We start from the raw sequence: 17,048 nt of genomic DNA, 5'->3' as shown, positions 1-17,048 counted from the left end.
CTGCGGTATATATATATATATATATATATATATATATATATATATATATATATATATATATATATATATATATATATATATATATATATAGAGCACTGTCTTAGCAGATTGATACTCACCGAGTTATTTATATATATATATATATATATATATATATATATATATATATATATATATATATATATATATATATATATATATATATATATATATATATATCAATATTCATATAAGAGTCTCATTGGAGAGAACAGTGCTCGATTCAATATTAATAGTAGAGCATTATAGACATTCCAGGGGATAGGGAGGTTGTTATAAGTCGTTACTCGAAGATTCTCGCTTCTTTTGCGATCTTCAGGCGTTCATTGTGGATGCGTGAAACGCCGTGTAACGACTAATAACATCCTTATTCCCTTGATTATATATACACATGTATATAAGTATAAATTGTTGTTAATCATGATTATTAGCATATAACAGAGTATTATATTGCTACAAGTCAACACAAGTATAATATATGTAATTATGTATTAATATAAATTGATATCAGTTTTTAAAAAGTTTAATAAGCTGGTAAATTTCTGGTTTGTTCTTTTTTTTGACGCATCGAGCATCACAGGATTTGGTTCAATTTGATATTTTTTCATATGCAATTATTAATAACAATTATTTAGTCGTGTTAACATATCCATAAAGAGTCCAAAATCAATATTATTAGACATGATATGTAAACTGGTACCTATAGTATTAACATGAAGACATTGTGAAAATACTGGGAGGTGAAAATTATAGTTTGTTCTGATTCAACTACTGTTCGGATGTAACTACTGTATTGTATTGGGTTTCTGGAAGTGGGCCATGAAATCAAAAATATTATGATGTGAAGTGTTGGTGTCGTTGTTGTTGTTGTTGTTGTTGTTGTTGTTGTTGTTGTTGTTATTATTATTATTATTATTATTATCATCATCATCATTATTATTATTATTATTGTTATCATTATTGTTGTTGTTTCTGTTGTTGTTGTTGTTGTTGTTGTTGTTGATGTTTGGTTTTTTGGTGTTTTTTCTTTCAAAGAGTGATGATTAGAAAATTAATGTTTTCTATCGGAATAAGTGGGTATTAAAATGTCAAGGATGGCAATATAGACGAGACTGTAGAGATTGATTTTATGTTACAATGGGGAGAGAGAGAGAGAGAGAGAGAGAGAGAGAGAGAGAGAGAGAGAGAGGGGGGGGGAGATAGAGAGAGGGGGAGGGAGAGAGAGGGGGGTAGGCAGGGAGTGAGAGGGAGGAAGGGAGAGACAGACAGACAGACAGACAGACAGACAGAGAGGGATACACACACACAGACAGACATTCTATGAAGACCCGCTTACATGATAGCACACTTGTAAGTGCTGCTCTGATTGGCTGGATTTCTATACGTACATATGTACTGTAGTATTATTTAAATTGGCCGTTTTAGTCTGTACCTTTATGTAGAGGTTTGTATAGTTTAGTTTATGCTCCGAGTGGGAGGTCGTTCGTCTTTATAGCCAACAGCAGCGGCCAACTTACTTTGTCCCCCTGAAGACGCTACTGTCTAAGGTGAGTTTTTGTTCCATTAAATTTCAAGAGAAAATGAAGTCACTATTCTCTAAACAATGTACTGGACCTACACGTCGCAATTTGGGTGTGGCAGAGCACGTTTCCAAAGACAGCAAACCAAGCCTATTTGTTCAAAGTACTAATTTTGAGTCAGTCGGACATACAAATATAATTCATGTAATTAGACGGCATAAATATAACTGAAAATGTATTTTCCGTTTGTATTTCTTTGTAGAACCGTTCGTTTGTACATTCGTTCGTTCGTTATTCAATTGTCAGCAATACAGCGTTCTTATAGGACGCTACAATGAACAGCAATTAAAGACTTTGAACTTTATAACAACGCGTCTCTGAAGTAGCTTGAGTGATCGGACAGGGAGTGACAGAGGTAGGACTAGTAGATCCTACAACACTTGACTTTTGTACTTTATATTTATGATATATTTATTTACTGTCTAACGACATGTGAGTACAGTTCAAATGTCATGCACGGAACGGACTACACAGAGTATACGTAGTAATATATATTGACCTACGATTTACAACAACACACATATATATATACAAAGCACCGGAGGTAAAATGGCTGTAGCAAACACGTACACGTGTACTCTTAGTGCAGAGTCATTGGATAAAGCAAAACGTGAACTTAAGGAAGATCCAGATACACGTCAACAACAATTAGACAAATTGCGGAAATTATTCGACAGCAGACCAGACATCAAATTTCGCTTAGATGATGAGTTCCTTTTACGCTATCTCAGGTGCAAGAAGTTCGAACCTGAGCGTGCTTTCAAGACCTTGGTACATTACTACGAAGTGAGAAGAGATTACAAAGAAGTTTTCAACAACTTTGTACCCTCTGCTGTGGCGGATATTTTAGCGATGAAGGTCCACTATTTGTCTGCAGGACGTGATAACGATGGGCGACGTGTTTTCTTATTCAAACCAGGTATTTCGGGTAATTTTTCTTTCCAAAAAGACTGAATTGCTGCAATAAGGTGAAAAATTATATATAAGATACAGAATCATGAACAATATATTTTCCAAGTTACAGTCGGTTTTAATTTGACTACAGTAAATTTAAATTCATTGAAACAATGCACTATTTGGATATTTTGACCTCTAGATGCAGTCGAGGGCTGTATACATCATTGTACGTGTTTTCGTCGGCATAAACGATATTTCAAATATTAACTTTTCTAAATTAGAATATTACTCTACTAAGTGTATTTATAACTGATAAACTTGTTATCAAAACTGTGAAGCTAAAAGATGCATTTGTTTTCCATAACACGTGACAGCAACCACACAGTTCTTTCAATTTCTTGGACAAAAACGAGATTGACAATTTGTCGATCTGATATATCGCACGCAATAGATTCGGGTGAGCTTTGAAATGAACTTAGCTTTATAATTGAGTGGAGGATTTGACAATATGTCGACGAGAGAATATCCCCTGAAAAGAAAATTATAAAAAATTATCAAAACACGTTACAATTTCGTCACATTGGATTCCTAGGTCACCGGGTCATTTATCTGTCTTTTGACTAAAACAAGGTCATGAATTTTGACCTCGGATTCCTCTGCCACCAGTTCAGTTTCAGTAGCATAAGCTTACACTGGTACGTAGCGATTTATTCCATCGTCACCTGGACGAAAAGTGTCAAATGTATGGTTTGCAATGTTTTAGCTTGGCTGAAATTTACTGCTGCTAAAAACATGTCGTGTGGTGGGTACTAATCATTTGACATGTTATCTCATGCAGGTGTCATTAATGCAGACAAACATGGTATTTTACCCGCCATTCGTGCGTCGATAATGTTCATGGAAAAGATTTTAGAAGAGGAAGAAACACAAGTCAATGGTATTGTAGCTATTAGTGATGTAGTTGGCATGACAATGAGTCATGTCACCTCACTTGGTCCTAATACTGCTAGAAAAATTGCAGATGTATTTCAGGTACAACAGAATATGGGATACATAAAATAATTGTTATTGTTGTTGTTGTTGTTGTTGTTTGTTTGTTTGTTTGTTTGTTTGTTTGTTTGTTTGTTTGTTTTTCTTTTGACACCTTTGACCTTGAAAATTGCAATTGTTTTATAAGTCATGTACCGAAAGACCAGTGGCCTAGTTTGTACGTAGAAATAAATGTATTATTGTTATTACATGAGATAAACAGCGCCGCCTAGCACAGAATTCACATGATTGACAGTTTGAAGTCAAAAGCTCTCGGCTTGTGTGTACAAAATTATAATACTCACATTCAGTTTATCGGTGATGCAAGGTGCCTGTGTAGTGTGCTTGTCTATATGTGTGTCTGTGTCTGTCTGTCTGTCTGTGTGTGTGCATATGCATATAAATATATGCGAGCGCGCGTGTGCGTATGCAGCGTGTGAGTGTTAATATATATGTGTGTGTGCGCGCGTGTGTCATACTTGTGCGTGCATATATATATATATATATATATATATATATATATATATATATATATATATATATATATATATATATATATATATATATCTGTATGTGTGTGTGTGTGTGTCCTGCTTACATATTGGTAATAGCATCATTTAGTATACAAACCAGGTAAAGTAGTTTTATCATTTTATCAATATTTGAAGTGTTTAGAACACATAGCTGCAGTTCTTCAGTTTCTGGCGACTGTGTTTAACTTTAAATGAATCAGATTCAGACAAAAGTCCTAAAGGGTGGCTTAATCACATTTCGCATACTTTGTTTCCATTTACAGAATGCTTTGCCTCTCCGAATGAAAGCAATACACTATGTGAACCAACCGAAGATCTTTGATACAATGTTTGCCATGTTCAAACCATTTCTTGGAGACAAGCTAAAGAAGCGGGTAAGAGGGTAAACAGTTAAAAACCTTATCATTGATGGAATAGACAGCAGGAATTACAATATCAGCAGTACAATAACAAACATTTTACACATTTTTAAAAAGTTTTTTACAAAGTATGGAGTTACAAACACATACATGATCTATGTTGTTTCACATTGATTTTCCAAAATTGTTTTGTTAATTAGAAATTCCACGAAAAATACCAAAGCCTCATCCATATGACCACTTCAAAATATTTGTTTTCACTTCCTGTGCACAAATGATCTATTGCAAGTGTTTTGCAGTATTATAAAGAAATGGAAAGTGCAATCAGCAAATCTCTCTCTCTCTCTCTCTCTCTCTCTCTCTCTCTCTCTCTCTCTCTCTCTCTCTCTCTCTCTCTCTCTCTCTCTCTCTCTCTCTCTCTCTCTCTCTCTCTCTCTCTCTCTCTCTCTCTCTCTCTCTCTCTCTCTCTCTCTCTCTCTCTCTCTCTCTCTCCCACACAGATACACTTCCATGGTGAAGAATTCGGCACACTTCACGAGTATGTTCCTTCTAGTATCCTACCGACTGAATACGGGGGTTCGATACCTGAATTTAGTAATCAGAAATGGAACGAAGCGTTATTGGCAAGCGAAGATGCATTCGTAGAAAACAATAGCTACGGATTCCCTCGCTCTGCGGAGACACTTGGGGGCAGCAGTGTCGGAGAAGACCCTGCTACAGGTTTGAAAGGAACCTTTAAAAAGCTGGAAATTTGAACATCATTGTAGAAATGAAACAACAAGTACATTTAATAAAGTGGCCTGAGTGGTACAAGTTTTCATTTTTAGAGGTAATACAATTTATGATGTAGCTATAGCTATATGTTCACAATACACACGCTTTTTTGACAACGTACATAGGAGTATGTGTTTCATTCAATTTCGGGGGAGATATTGATTTTAGATATATTGGTTTACCTAATATACTTATGACATCTTGACTATGACGTCATTGTGATTATGACGTCATTAGAGTGGAGATTACGATTTTATAAATGCTGACTATGGAGACGATTTGATTGAATGTAATTTTATTTAGCACAAATTTCTATTGACAATAAAGTTAAGGGTAATGAGATAAAATGCACACAAAGTGATTAGTACAAGTAAATCGTAGTATCAAAGGATGATCACCACGACGATGGTGGTGATGACGATGATGATGATGATGATGATGATGATGATGATGATGATGATGATGATGATGATGATGATGATGATGGCGGTGGTGGTGGTGGTGGTGATGGTGGTGGTGGTGGTGGTGGTGACGGGGGTTTTTTGGTTTTTTGTGTTTTTTCTTTTCAAAGAGTGATGGTTAGAAAATTAATGTTTTCTATCGGAATAAGTGGGTATTGAAATGTCAAGGATGGCAATATAGACGAGACTGTAGAGATTGATTTTATGTTACATTGAACTTTATAACAACGCGTCTCTGAAGTAGCTTGAGTGATCGGACAGGGAGTGACAGAGGTAGGACTATTAGATCCTACAACACTTGACTTTTGTACTTTATATTTATGATATATTTATTTACTGTCTAACGACATGTGAGTACAGTTCAAATGTCATGCACGGAACGGACTACACAGAGTATACGTAGTAATATATATTGACCTACGATTTACAACAACACACATATATATATATATACAAAGCACAGGAGGTAAAATGGCTGTAGCAAACACGTACACGTGTACTCTTAGTGCAGAGTCATTGGATAAAGCAAAACGTGAACTTAAGGAAGATCCAGATACACGTCAACAACAATTAGACAAATTGCGGAAATTATTCGACAGCAGACCAGACATCAAATTTCGCTTAGATGATGAGTTCCTTTTACGCTATCTCAGGTGCAAGAAGTTCGAACCTGAGCGTGCTTTCAAGACCTTGGTACATTACTACGAAGTGAGAAGAGATTACAAAGAAGTTTTCAACAACTTTGTACCCTCTGCTGTGGCGGATATTTTAGCGATGAAGGTCCACTATTTGTCTGCAGGACGTGATAACGATGGGCGACGTGTTTTCTTATTCAAACCAGGTATTTCTGGTAATTTTTCGTTCCAAAAAGACTGAATTGCTGCAATAAGGTGAAAAAATATATATGATACAGAATCATGAACAATATATTTTCCAAGATACAGGCGGTTTTAATTTGACTACAGTAAATTTAAATTCATTGAAATAATGCACTATTTGGATATTTTGACCTTTAGATGCAGTCGTGGGCTGTAGACATCATTGTATGTGCTTTCGTCGGCATAAACGATATTTCAAATATTAACTTTTCCAAATTAGAATATTACTCTGCTAAGTGTATTTATAACTGATAAACTTGTTATCAAAACTATGAAGCTAAAAGATGCATTTGTTTTCCATAACACATGACAGCAACCACACAGTTCTTTCAATTTCTTGGACAACAACGAGATTGACAATTTGTCGATCTGATATATCGCACGCAATAGATTCGGGTGAGCTTTGAAATGAACTTAGCTTTATAATTGGGTGGAGGATTTGACAATATGTCGACGAGAGAATATCCCCTGAAAAGAAAATTATAAAAAATTATCAAAACACGTTACAATTTCGTCACATTGGATTCCTAGGTCACCGGGTCTTTTATCTGTCTTTTGACTAAAACAAGGTCATGAATTTTGACCTCGGTTTCCTCTGCCAACAGTTCAATTTCAGTAGCATAAGCTTACACTGGTACTTAGCGATTTATTCCATCGTCACCTAGACGAAAAGTGTCAAATGTATGGTTTGCAATGTTTTAGCTTGGCTGAAATTTACTGCTGCTAAAAACATGTCGTGTGGTGGGTACTAATCATTTGACATGTTATCTCATGCAGGTGTCATTAATGCAGACAAACATGGTATTTTACCCGCCATTCGTGCGTCGATAATGTTCATGGAAAAGATTTTAGAAGAGGAAGAAACACAAGTCAATGGTATTGTAGCTATTAGTGATGTAGTTGGCATGACAATGAGTCATGTCACCTCACTTGGTCCTAATACTGCTAGAAAAGTTGCAGATGTATTTCAGGTACAACAGAATATGGGCTACATAAAATTCTTGTTATTGTTGTTGGTTGGTTGGTTGTTTGTTTGTTTGTTTGTTTGTTTGTTTGTTTTTCCTTTGACACCTTTGACCTTGAAAATTGCAATTGTTTTATAAGTCATGTACCGAGATCAATGGCCTAGTTTGTACGTAGAAATAAATTTATTATTTAATAACATGAGATAAACAACGCCGCCGAGCACCGGATTCACATGATTGACAGTTTGAAGTCGAAAGCTCTCGGCTTGTGTGTACAAAATTATAATACTCACAATTCAGTTACCGTCTGTTATATGATATTAAAACCATAGCTTGCCTCTTAGCATGGCAAGATTTAACGTTCAGTAGTGTTCATTATCGGTGATGCAAGGTGCCTGTGTAGTGTGTGTTTGTCTATATGTGTGTCTGTGTCTGTGTCTGTCTGTGTGCATATGCATATATACAGTATATGTGCGAGCGCGCGTGTGCGTAATGAGCGTGTGAGAGTGTGAATATATGTGTGTGCCATACGTGTGTGTGTGTGTGTGTATGTGTGTGTGTGTGTGTGTGTGTGTGTGTGTGTGTCCTGCTTAAATATAAGTAATACCATCATTTAGCGACTGTGTTTAACTTTAAATGAATCAGATTCCGACAAAAGTCCTAAAGGGTGGTGGCTTAATCACATTTCGCATACTTTGTTTCCATTTACAGAATGCTTTGCCTCTCCGAATGAAAGCAATACACTATGTGAACCAGCCGAAGATCTTTGATACAATGTTTGCCTTGATCAAACCATTTCTTGGAGACAAGTTAAAGAAGCGGGTAAGAGGGTAAACAGTTAAAAACCTTATCATTGATGGAATAGACAGCAGGAATTACAATATCAGCAGTACAATAACAAACATTTTACACATTTTTAAAAAGCTTTATACAAAGTATGGAGTTACAAACACATACATGATCTATGTTGTTTCACATTGATTTTCCAAAATTGTTTTGTTAATTAGAAATTCCACGAAAAATACTAAAGCCTCATCCATATGACCACTTCAAAATATTTGTTTTCACTTCCTGTGCACAAATGATCTATTGCAAGTGTTTTGCAGTATTATAAAGAAATGAAAAGTGCAATCAGCAAATCTCTCTCTCTCTCTCTCTCTCTCTCTCTCTCTCTCTCTCTCTCTCTCTCTCTCTCTCTCTCTCTCTCTCTCTCTCTCTCTCTCTCTCTCTCTCTCTCTCTCTCTCTCTCTCTCTCTCCCTCCCATACAGATACACTTCCATGGTGAAGAATTCGGCACACTTCACGAGTATGTTCCTTCAAGTACCCTACCGACCGAATACGGGGGTTCGATACCTGAATTTAGTAATCAGAAATGGAACGAAGCGTTATTGGCAAGCGAAGATGCATTCGTAGAAAACAATAGCTACGGCTTCCCTCGCTCTGCGGAGTCACTTGGGGGCAGCAATATCGGCGAAGATCCAGCTACAGGATTGAAAGGAACCTTTAAAAAGTTGGAAATGTGAACACCCTTGTAGAATGAAACAGCCAGTACATTTAATAAAGTGGCCTGAGTGGTACGAGTTTTCATTTTTAGAGGTAATACAATTTATAATGATGTAGCTATAGCTATATGTTCATAATACACACGCTTTTTTGACAACGTACATAGGAGTATGTGTTTCATTCAATTTCGGGGGAGATATTGATTTTAGATATATTGGTTTACCTAATATACTTATGACATCATGATTATGACGTCATTGTGATGAGTATGACGTAATTAGAGTGGAGATTACGATTTTATAAATACTGACTATGAAGGCGATTTGATTGAATGTAATTTTATTTAGCACAAATTTCAATTGACAATAAAGTTAAGGGCAATGAGATAAAATGCACACAAAGTGATTAGTACAAGTAAATCGTAGTATCAAAGGATGATGACCACGACGGAGGTGATGATGGTGGTGGTGGTGGTGATGATGATGATGATGATGATGATGATGATGATGATTGTGGTGGTGGTGGTGATGATGATGATGATGATGATGATGATGATGATGATGATGATTGTGGTGGTGGTGGTGATGGTGGTGGTGATGATGATGATGATTGTGGTGGTGGTGGTGGTGGTTGTGGTGGTGGTAGTGATGATGATGATGATGATGATGATGATGATGATGATGATTGTGGTGTGGTGGTGGTGATGATGGTGATGGTGGTGATGATGATGGTGATGGTGGTGGTGGTGGTGGTGGTGGTGGTGGTGGTGGTGAACTACAGCACAATCGATAGTATTACTATTTGTATTCCATGGCAACAAATTAAGATTTTCTATCAATTATTATATATTTTTGTTAGACATGTTCATATATCCATCATACTATTAATTTAAATACATTAATATTTGTAAAACTACACCTGACTCAAATACTATTTACTCTGAAAAATAATTATGAGTAAATATTATCCCGAACATATATATATGTAATAATGTAAACAAAGTACAAGTAAACAAGTAACAAACAATCTGATGTTTGAAATATGCAAATCAGTGCCTATATCCGTGAGCAGGTAATATAATATAATACAAGAGAAGGATTATAAAACCAATCAGATATACGATGAACAGAGTCCGATCAATAAACTTCACCAAGGAGCTCCAATAATATGCCGCATCCAACGCCTGGAATGAAACGAATATGTATTTATTTGTTTTGAGTCATGGCAAGTTGAAGATAGGTGTCAGTTGTTCAAATATTGGAAGTATCTGACAATTTTCACTGCACCGTTGACTGTGGATTTTGTGCTGAGCACTCTATAAGGTGAATGATATATTTGAACCCACACACATTTCAGTCTTTGTCGAAAGACAAATGGTATTGCGATTTAATAACTGAGAAATGTTGAATATGTCTGCTCTTGATGTTACAGTAATTTAGTTCAAGTTAAGATGTGGCAATTTCACAATAGTGTTAATCGTATTTTCATCAAGGTTATTTCCAAAAAATGGCTTGCCTTTGATAATATACATCATTCAGTTAACAAAATAAATCCGATAATTATTAACATTTGTAGAACATTTTAACCTTGCTAAAACAATTTAATATATCAGAAAGGAGAATGAAATAAAACGTCACAGCAATCAACAATACCTTTTGTTTTTCTTGGTAGCGTTGATGTTTCCTTGCCCTTTCCATCTCGGTTTCCTGTTTTCCATCATTGGGCTCACTGACATCCACCCTTTTCCTTCTTGAGTTCTCTGAGTTCATCCTGTTTCTGTCCAGGGTATCATCATCGCACACTTCAGCCTTGTTCTCATACACGTGAGGCAGACATTCCAGGGTCATTTCGGCACTCTTGTGTTTGTGACGTCTTGGAGTGCAACATTTGTTGGACAGGATCTTTCTGATACAGAGTGGTGGGAGGTGTTCAGTTGATGCATTTTTCTGCAGATTTACCATCAATATCGACCATACTATTGTCGAACAGACGATGAGCATGTTACTCATAATGAAAATACTAAGTGTAGAAGGACCGTCGGAATTTGTTGGTACTAGATCAGCCACGAGAAGCTGATAGACACTCAAAGCAACTAAAAGACTAAAGCATAGACTGATTCTCTCACCACAATCTGGTGGTAGCCAGAAGGTACACAATGACAGCAAACTCATGGTAGTACTCGGGATGATTACCATCATCAAATAATATGGAAAACTTCGCTCCAGCTCCAAGGTAAAGTGGGCAATAGATTTCATACCCAAATCCATGAAAAAGTAAATAGATGACACACCAGTGGACATATTGAGGATACGCCATTCAAAGTTGGCGAATAGAATTCCTGTGTCTACGTCGAAAGTTTCACCTAAACCAAGTGTAACCTCTTTACTGTTATACAGTTGAGGTTGAAATCTGAAAGCACATGTCTGACGATCAAAAGGATAGTAGTCTAAATCCAAGTAACAGTGACAATGTAAAGCTCCGGTACTTGTACTGATTATGGTGCCATTGGAATAAAGCCTGGCTTGTAGTGGCACGGATGGACTAATTCTACCGTCATATCTAAGAGAGAAGACAGAGGAGTGTACGGTCACTTATTTATTTATAAACCATTTATAGAATACAACTTTTACGATCGAATATAATTCATACCTGTTATCTAATAAGTGTGATCATGAATAGGAACATCGTTCCATAAACAATATAATATGAATAGTGTGTTGATATATCCTCGTCGACTTGACTAATAATATTCTTCTACTAAATTTAAATATTTTAATGAGCTAGCTTACTTTATACTTCTGAACAAACTCTACCAGGGCATATTTTGTCAGCTGACTCTTGAAAATGGTGAAACGTGCAAGTGAGGGATTACTGCCATTTACAACGATGGGTCATACAAACGGGGCGTGTGTTGTTACATTCTTAAACCGAAAATACCTAGTGATGATATATTCAAGAAATATCAACTGATATAGCTCGGAGTTGTTCATTTCAAGATTTGAATGACAGCATTGTATTATTTCAGGGTGGAAACCATAAAATAAGTATGACTACCTACGAGTTACTCAAGGCAACATGAGGAAACCAAATAATATCAGTCGAAACGAACAAGTAGTCCACGCCATTATGATCCGAAGTATTCCAACTCAGACGGTGGTCTGTCCACATCTAGAATATAGACATATTGAAATTGTGTTAAACCGCTTAAAATAAATAAAAAAGAAAGAAAATAAAATGGACTGCCATCTTTTCCCACGTAAAATGCGAGATAAAATAGTGTATCGAGTTGTCGTATGATTTATTAGCTTAGGTTCCATTCTCTGAATCGACCGATGCGTTAAAAATTTTTTTTTTTTTAAACATAAGATCGGGGTGGCAATTGACCATTGTACAATGCAAACCGGAAGTGGCGAATATACCGCCCTCTAGTATTGAATACTGGTATATGGGGGAATAACATACACTGTGTATGCTATGGCATACCAATCACTGCATGTCCCTTGAAATCTCAGACACGTGTCAATGTTTTCATTATTATAATCATTATTGTCTGCACTTTAATTGATGTATACAATTTATTTCAAAGTAGCACAAGCTGAGTGTGATTGTTCTCTGTATATTAAAAAAGTATTCTACCTATGGGTGTACACTTAACGAACACTTCAAACCTGGTATTATTAGGAAATAAACTATAAACAGTTCGATGACGTAACATACTATAGCTAGTATTATATGTATCAACAAATGTACAGTATACATTCAAACTTTTCTAACAATGTCAGAACACAAATTGTAATGTTGAAAGCATGCATCAACATTCATAATTTACTAGAATAATTTAATCGAGAGAAGTAAGTCCCGGTTTGAAAGAACTCAAACAAAGATAGTCTTACTTGCTTAAGGACGGTGTCAGCCTTGATTATGTTAAACTTGACATCCTGTGAAAAAATACACAAGTATGGGAGATTTATAAATACACAACGTACTACTTTATTCGTCGTCATTGGGTGATGACAGAACACCATAACCGTAAACGTATACGAGTGCAATAAGTGTTTCTCTGCGGCAGTACTTTCACGTTTTTTTTGGTACCCCAGAAATCATGTCTCAATGGCATTCATATCATATCTGAATACGTAGTAAGAGATCTAACAGTAGATAAACATGATAATAATCATGTTTTAGTGGTTACAATGATAGTTGAATTTCTATATGGTGGGTTTGCAACAATGTATTTAATATTTGCTGAACAGCGCCCTTTCTGGCAAGAACAAAATCCTATCAATTTCCCGGTAGTGATCAGCACAAAGAAATATCAAACAGACTAAGCACCCACCCCTACCCCACCCCCACCCTCCCCATACATTGTGTGAATTGTATTTATTATATTCAAAGTTTGAAATCATCCACATTTCTGTTAAGCACACACTGGCAAAATCTTCAACATGTTGAAGTTGGCCAGGCACGGAGGAAGGAGACATGTACAGACAAAACGTTCATTTACTTTAAGTATATACCTCAAACTCTAAAGACCCACCAAACTCTAATTTTAAGCAAGATAACGATTTGAGCATGTAACGTTTGTGTTCCCGACATATAGTTAAGATGTTTTGATGTGACTCCTACCCATATCTGGTACCGTATTTACTATAACTTAGACCTAAAAAATAATTGTTTGGTTCCGGTTACCTCACCCCACCTAGCTTTTCACTGCCGACCCTAAACTCTTTTTTACGTATTCGAGAAAAAAATAATAAAATCGCGAAAATTGTGAAATCTCACAAGAAATAGTGGATGCGGAAACTGACATAAAAAGACAATAAAACTGTTCTTCCAGTCTGTAATGGCTGTACATCTGATAGGAAGAAATAAACAACACAGAGACTATTTGGAAAACAATGGAAAACCTGAACTAGACGCTCACACAGTAAAAGATATAATACAATTTTAAAAAATCTACCTACCCCACCTATTCTAAAATTGACCGTAATCTGAACCAATTTTTTTATTAGACCTAATCATAGAGTCTATCTTAGTTTACTTATACTATACAACGATATCTGTGACTGATTTAGTAAATACAACCAATAACACTCTTATACCCCGTTGTTTCTATGACAACACAAATACATTAATGTTTGCTTACAATGTCAACTAGTTTGATAATAATCAAATCTAGAAATACGTCAATGCTGTCATTTCTATTGTAAACTGGTCTGGTGAGTTTATTGTAACCTGTCAGTAGTTGTTCCAATAATAGCGACTCGTCATCGGCATGTACAACACACAAGGCTGGAAAAAATGAAATGAGAGAGATGTATAAGTTAAGAGACGACAGTTTTATCTACGTTTTCTACACTGCATTGATGATATGATCGTGTTCTCATTATCATAATGAGGAACGGAAAGTTAACTCGTTTGTCAAGCAATTCTACATCAATAAGGTTACCAATCAATTAAAACATAAAATTAAATAATACATAAATGAAAATAACATATTTTTAACTACATTTATTTAATCTGTAAGTTGTCCTACCTACTCTAGTTAATGATGATGTTTAAAATAGTGAAGTAGGCCGACATTACTTTAACTCTCATTATCAGCCAACTATCTGACTCTTTTGATCTCTCATCAATTATGTATGCGATGATAATGAAGCTATAGTGTGTTGCATGTAAATTATTAATAGCAATACTAGTATTCGTTTGTTCTGGTCCAACTTATAATTAGATCTGCCAGGCAAGTGTTAATTCCATTCCTAATGTGTAATCTTTTTTCTAAATTGGCCTTTAAACTAGGTATGGGTATTTTAGCAATATACGATGAATTGTTTTCATTTTTACATAATTACTAGTAGTAAAAGTAAATGAAAATATGCAAAAAGCTAGTAGTATTCTTCATCATCTTCCAAGTTATAATTGTGTACAGTTGCTTAGTATAAATTAATAATTATCTAAAATATATCTAGAACACATTGTTATTAAATGTGTACAGTCGGTAGATTATTATTATTATTATTATTATTATTATTATTTATTATTTGACTTTATTTAAACTCGATAAATTGTTGAGCCAAAGGCTCTTCTCACACAATGTCGAGCATCTTTAAAATATTTACAATATATACATTAAAATATTACATTAAAATATCACAGGAAAACGCCAGAACATATGAAAAATACAATTAAACATGACATACAAGACAAATAAAAACATGAACAAAAGCAGCTGACACAAATTGACAATTGGGAATTATTTATTCATTATGTAAAAAGTGAAATTTGCATTTACGTTTAAAAGAGCTCAGACTACAAGATGTTCTAAGGTCATTTGGAAGACTATTCCAGATTTTGGTTCCATTAAAAACAAAACTTCTCTTAAAAACAGTAGATACTGTGAGATTTATGACAATATGTTCTTCCGCTAAATCGTGTATAACAACACAATACAATACGATACAATAACCTTACATATGTGTTTTATACTAACTTCTTGCAAACAAATACATTTTGAAAATGTCACTTTAGGTAATCAATATTATTAACTTACCTGCAACTGTCAAAACCATCACCAATGGGTTTAGTAAAAATCTAACTTCGTTCTTCATGTTTAGGCAGTGTCAATATAATAATAATTTCTTCTGTAATTTCTGTGTATGGTTTGTCCCCGGGGTCTGTCTCGCCGACCACACATGTACATGCATATCAAAAATAATATTGTATGGGTTATGAGATCAAATGAAGAGGCTGTTGAATTAATCGGTGTCCCCCCCCCCCAGCCCTAACTAGTGTTGAAAGTATTCATCTCCATGTAAAACCTAGTACTAAATGACAAATGTCATTACTGCCTGTTGTGAAAAATAAAAAACCGTCATTTTATATAGATGTTGACTGGTACGGTGACCAGCTGTTCAATCAGCTGCCACCCCCACATCATCTGTTGTGTTTTCGCTTTCATTCGTCACCAGTTGCATGAATTAACCGCGGGGGGGGGGTGCTCTCGGCAAGGGAAAATTACTGCGAAGGTTACCATGAGTTTTAAGTCAGTGAAAGTGAGATCTCAGTAAATGCAACAGGTGGCTCCTCTACTCTACTCCACTCTACTCTACTCCACTCTACTCTACTAGACTCCACTCCACTCCACTCCACGCTACTCTACTCTACTCTACTCTACTCTACTCTACTCTACTCTACTATACTCTACTCTACTCTACTCCACTCCACTCCACTCCACTCCACTCCACTCCACTCCACTCCACTCCACTCTACTCTACTCTAATATAATCTACTCTACACTACACTCTACTCTACTCTACTCTACTCTACTCTACTCTACTCTACTCTACTCTACTCTACTCCACTCCACTCTACTCTACTCTACTCTAATCTACCTACTCTACTCTACTCCACTCTACTCTACTCTACTATAATCTACTCTACACTCTACTCTACTCTACTATAATCTACTCTACACTCTACTCTACTCTACTCTACACTACACTCTACTGGGTAGAGAGACAAGTAAGTTACCCTCTGCATAGTAGAAGGAATGGGAGACAAGTAGGTGAAACTATAGACTCTGAGTTGGAATACAGAAACTTTACCACTGTGACACATTGGACTTATTTTTACATGTTTTACATCTATTCTTTATCTCTAGTTATCTGCATGTATTTGGTAATTAGATTTTTGAAAACTCTAGCTAGCTCCGTGACATGTGCTAATTTGAATATTGACAAAACGTTCTATATTACATTGTAAACTTCTAGAAAGTTTCACATAATTTGTATGTCGTGTTGGCTGTAAATAGACCACACCAGCGGGCAATCTTGCTGGAGAATTCGCCAAAATAATTTATACGATCTCTTTGCTATTTCATTCTCAATGAAAACTGAAAATCTTTGTTGTGCTTCGATAATTAGGAACATATTTGTACGTCCGTGTTTCAGTTTGCCGTGTAACTGTAAGTGTCAGATCATGAAAAGGTCATCGGGCAAACGAGGTCATCTTCAACTTCCGGGTCAAATCA

General features: G+C 35.7%; 3 protein-coding genes across 3 annotated transcripts; 2 read left to right on the top strand and 1 right to left on the bottom strand.

Annotated features, from left to right (window-relative positions):
* Positions 1-2,168: 2,168 nt before the first annotated feature.
* LOC144444888 (alpha-tocopherol transfer protein-like) lies at positions 2,169-5,192 on the top strand. Its single transcript, XM_078134439.1, has 4 exons — positions 2,169-2,538; positions 3,355-3,548; positions 4,342-4,452; positions 4,938-5,192. Exons 1-4 carry the CDS (start codon positions 2,169-2,171, stop codon positions 5,190-5,192), a joined length of 930 nt encoding a protein of 309 aa, XP_077990565.1.
* Positions 5,193-6,143: 951 nt separating this feature from the next.
* LOC144444887 (alpha-tocopherol transfer protein-like) lies at positions 6,144-9,039 on the top strand. Its single transcript, XM_078134437.1, has 4 exons — positions 6,144-6,513; positions 7,328-7,521; positions 8,227-8,337; positions 8,785-9,039. The coding sequence occupies exons 1-4, from the start codon at positions 6,144-6,146 to the stop codon at positions 9,037-9,039; spliced, it is 930 nt and encodes a 309-aa protein (XP_077990563.1).
* Positions 9,040-10,067: 1,028 nt separating this feature from the next.
* LOC144444886 (neuronal acetylcholine receptor subunit beta-3-like) lies at positions 10,068-15,627 on the bottom strand. Its single transcript, XM_078134436.1, has 5 exons — positions 15,570-15,627; positions 14,166-14,311; positions 12,913-12,957; positions 10,672-11,442; positions 10,068-10,202 (listed from the first exon to the last, which is right to left on the bottom strand). The coding sequence occupies exons 1-5, from the start codon at positions 15,625-15,627 to the stop codon at positions 10,068-10,070; spliced, it is 1,155 nt and encodes a 384-aa protein (XP_077990562.1).
* Between the last annotated feature and the right edge of the window lie 1,421 nt (positions 15,628-17,048).

The sequence above is a fragment of the Glandiceps talaboti genome, chromosome 13 (genome assembly GCF_964340395.1).
Source record: "Glandiceps talaboti chromosome 13, keGlaTala1.1, whole genome shotgun sequence".
NCBI lineage: Eukaryota > Metazoa > Hemichordata > Enteropneusta > Spengelidae > Glandiceps > Glandiceps talaboti.
The sequence above is the reverse complement of the archived record's forward strand: the minus strand, read 5'-3'. Positions and strand labels throughout refer to the sequence as shown.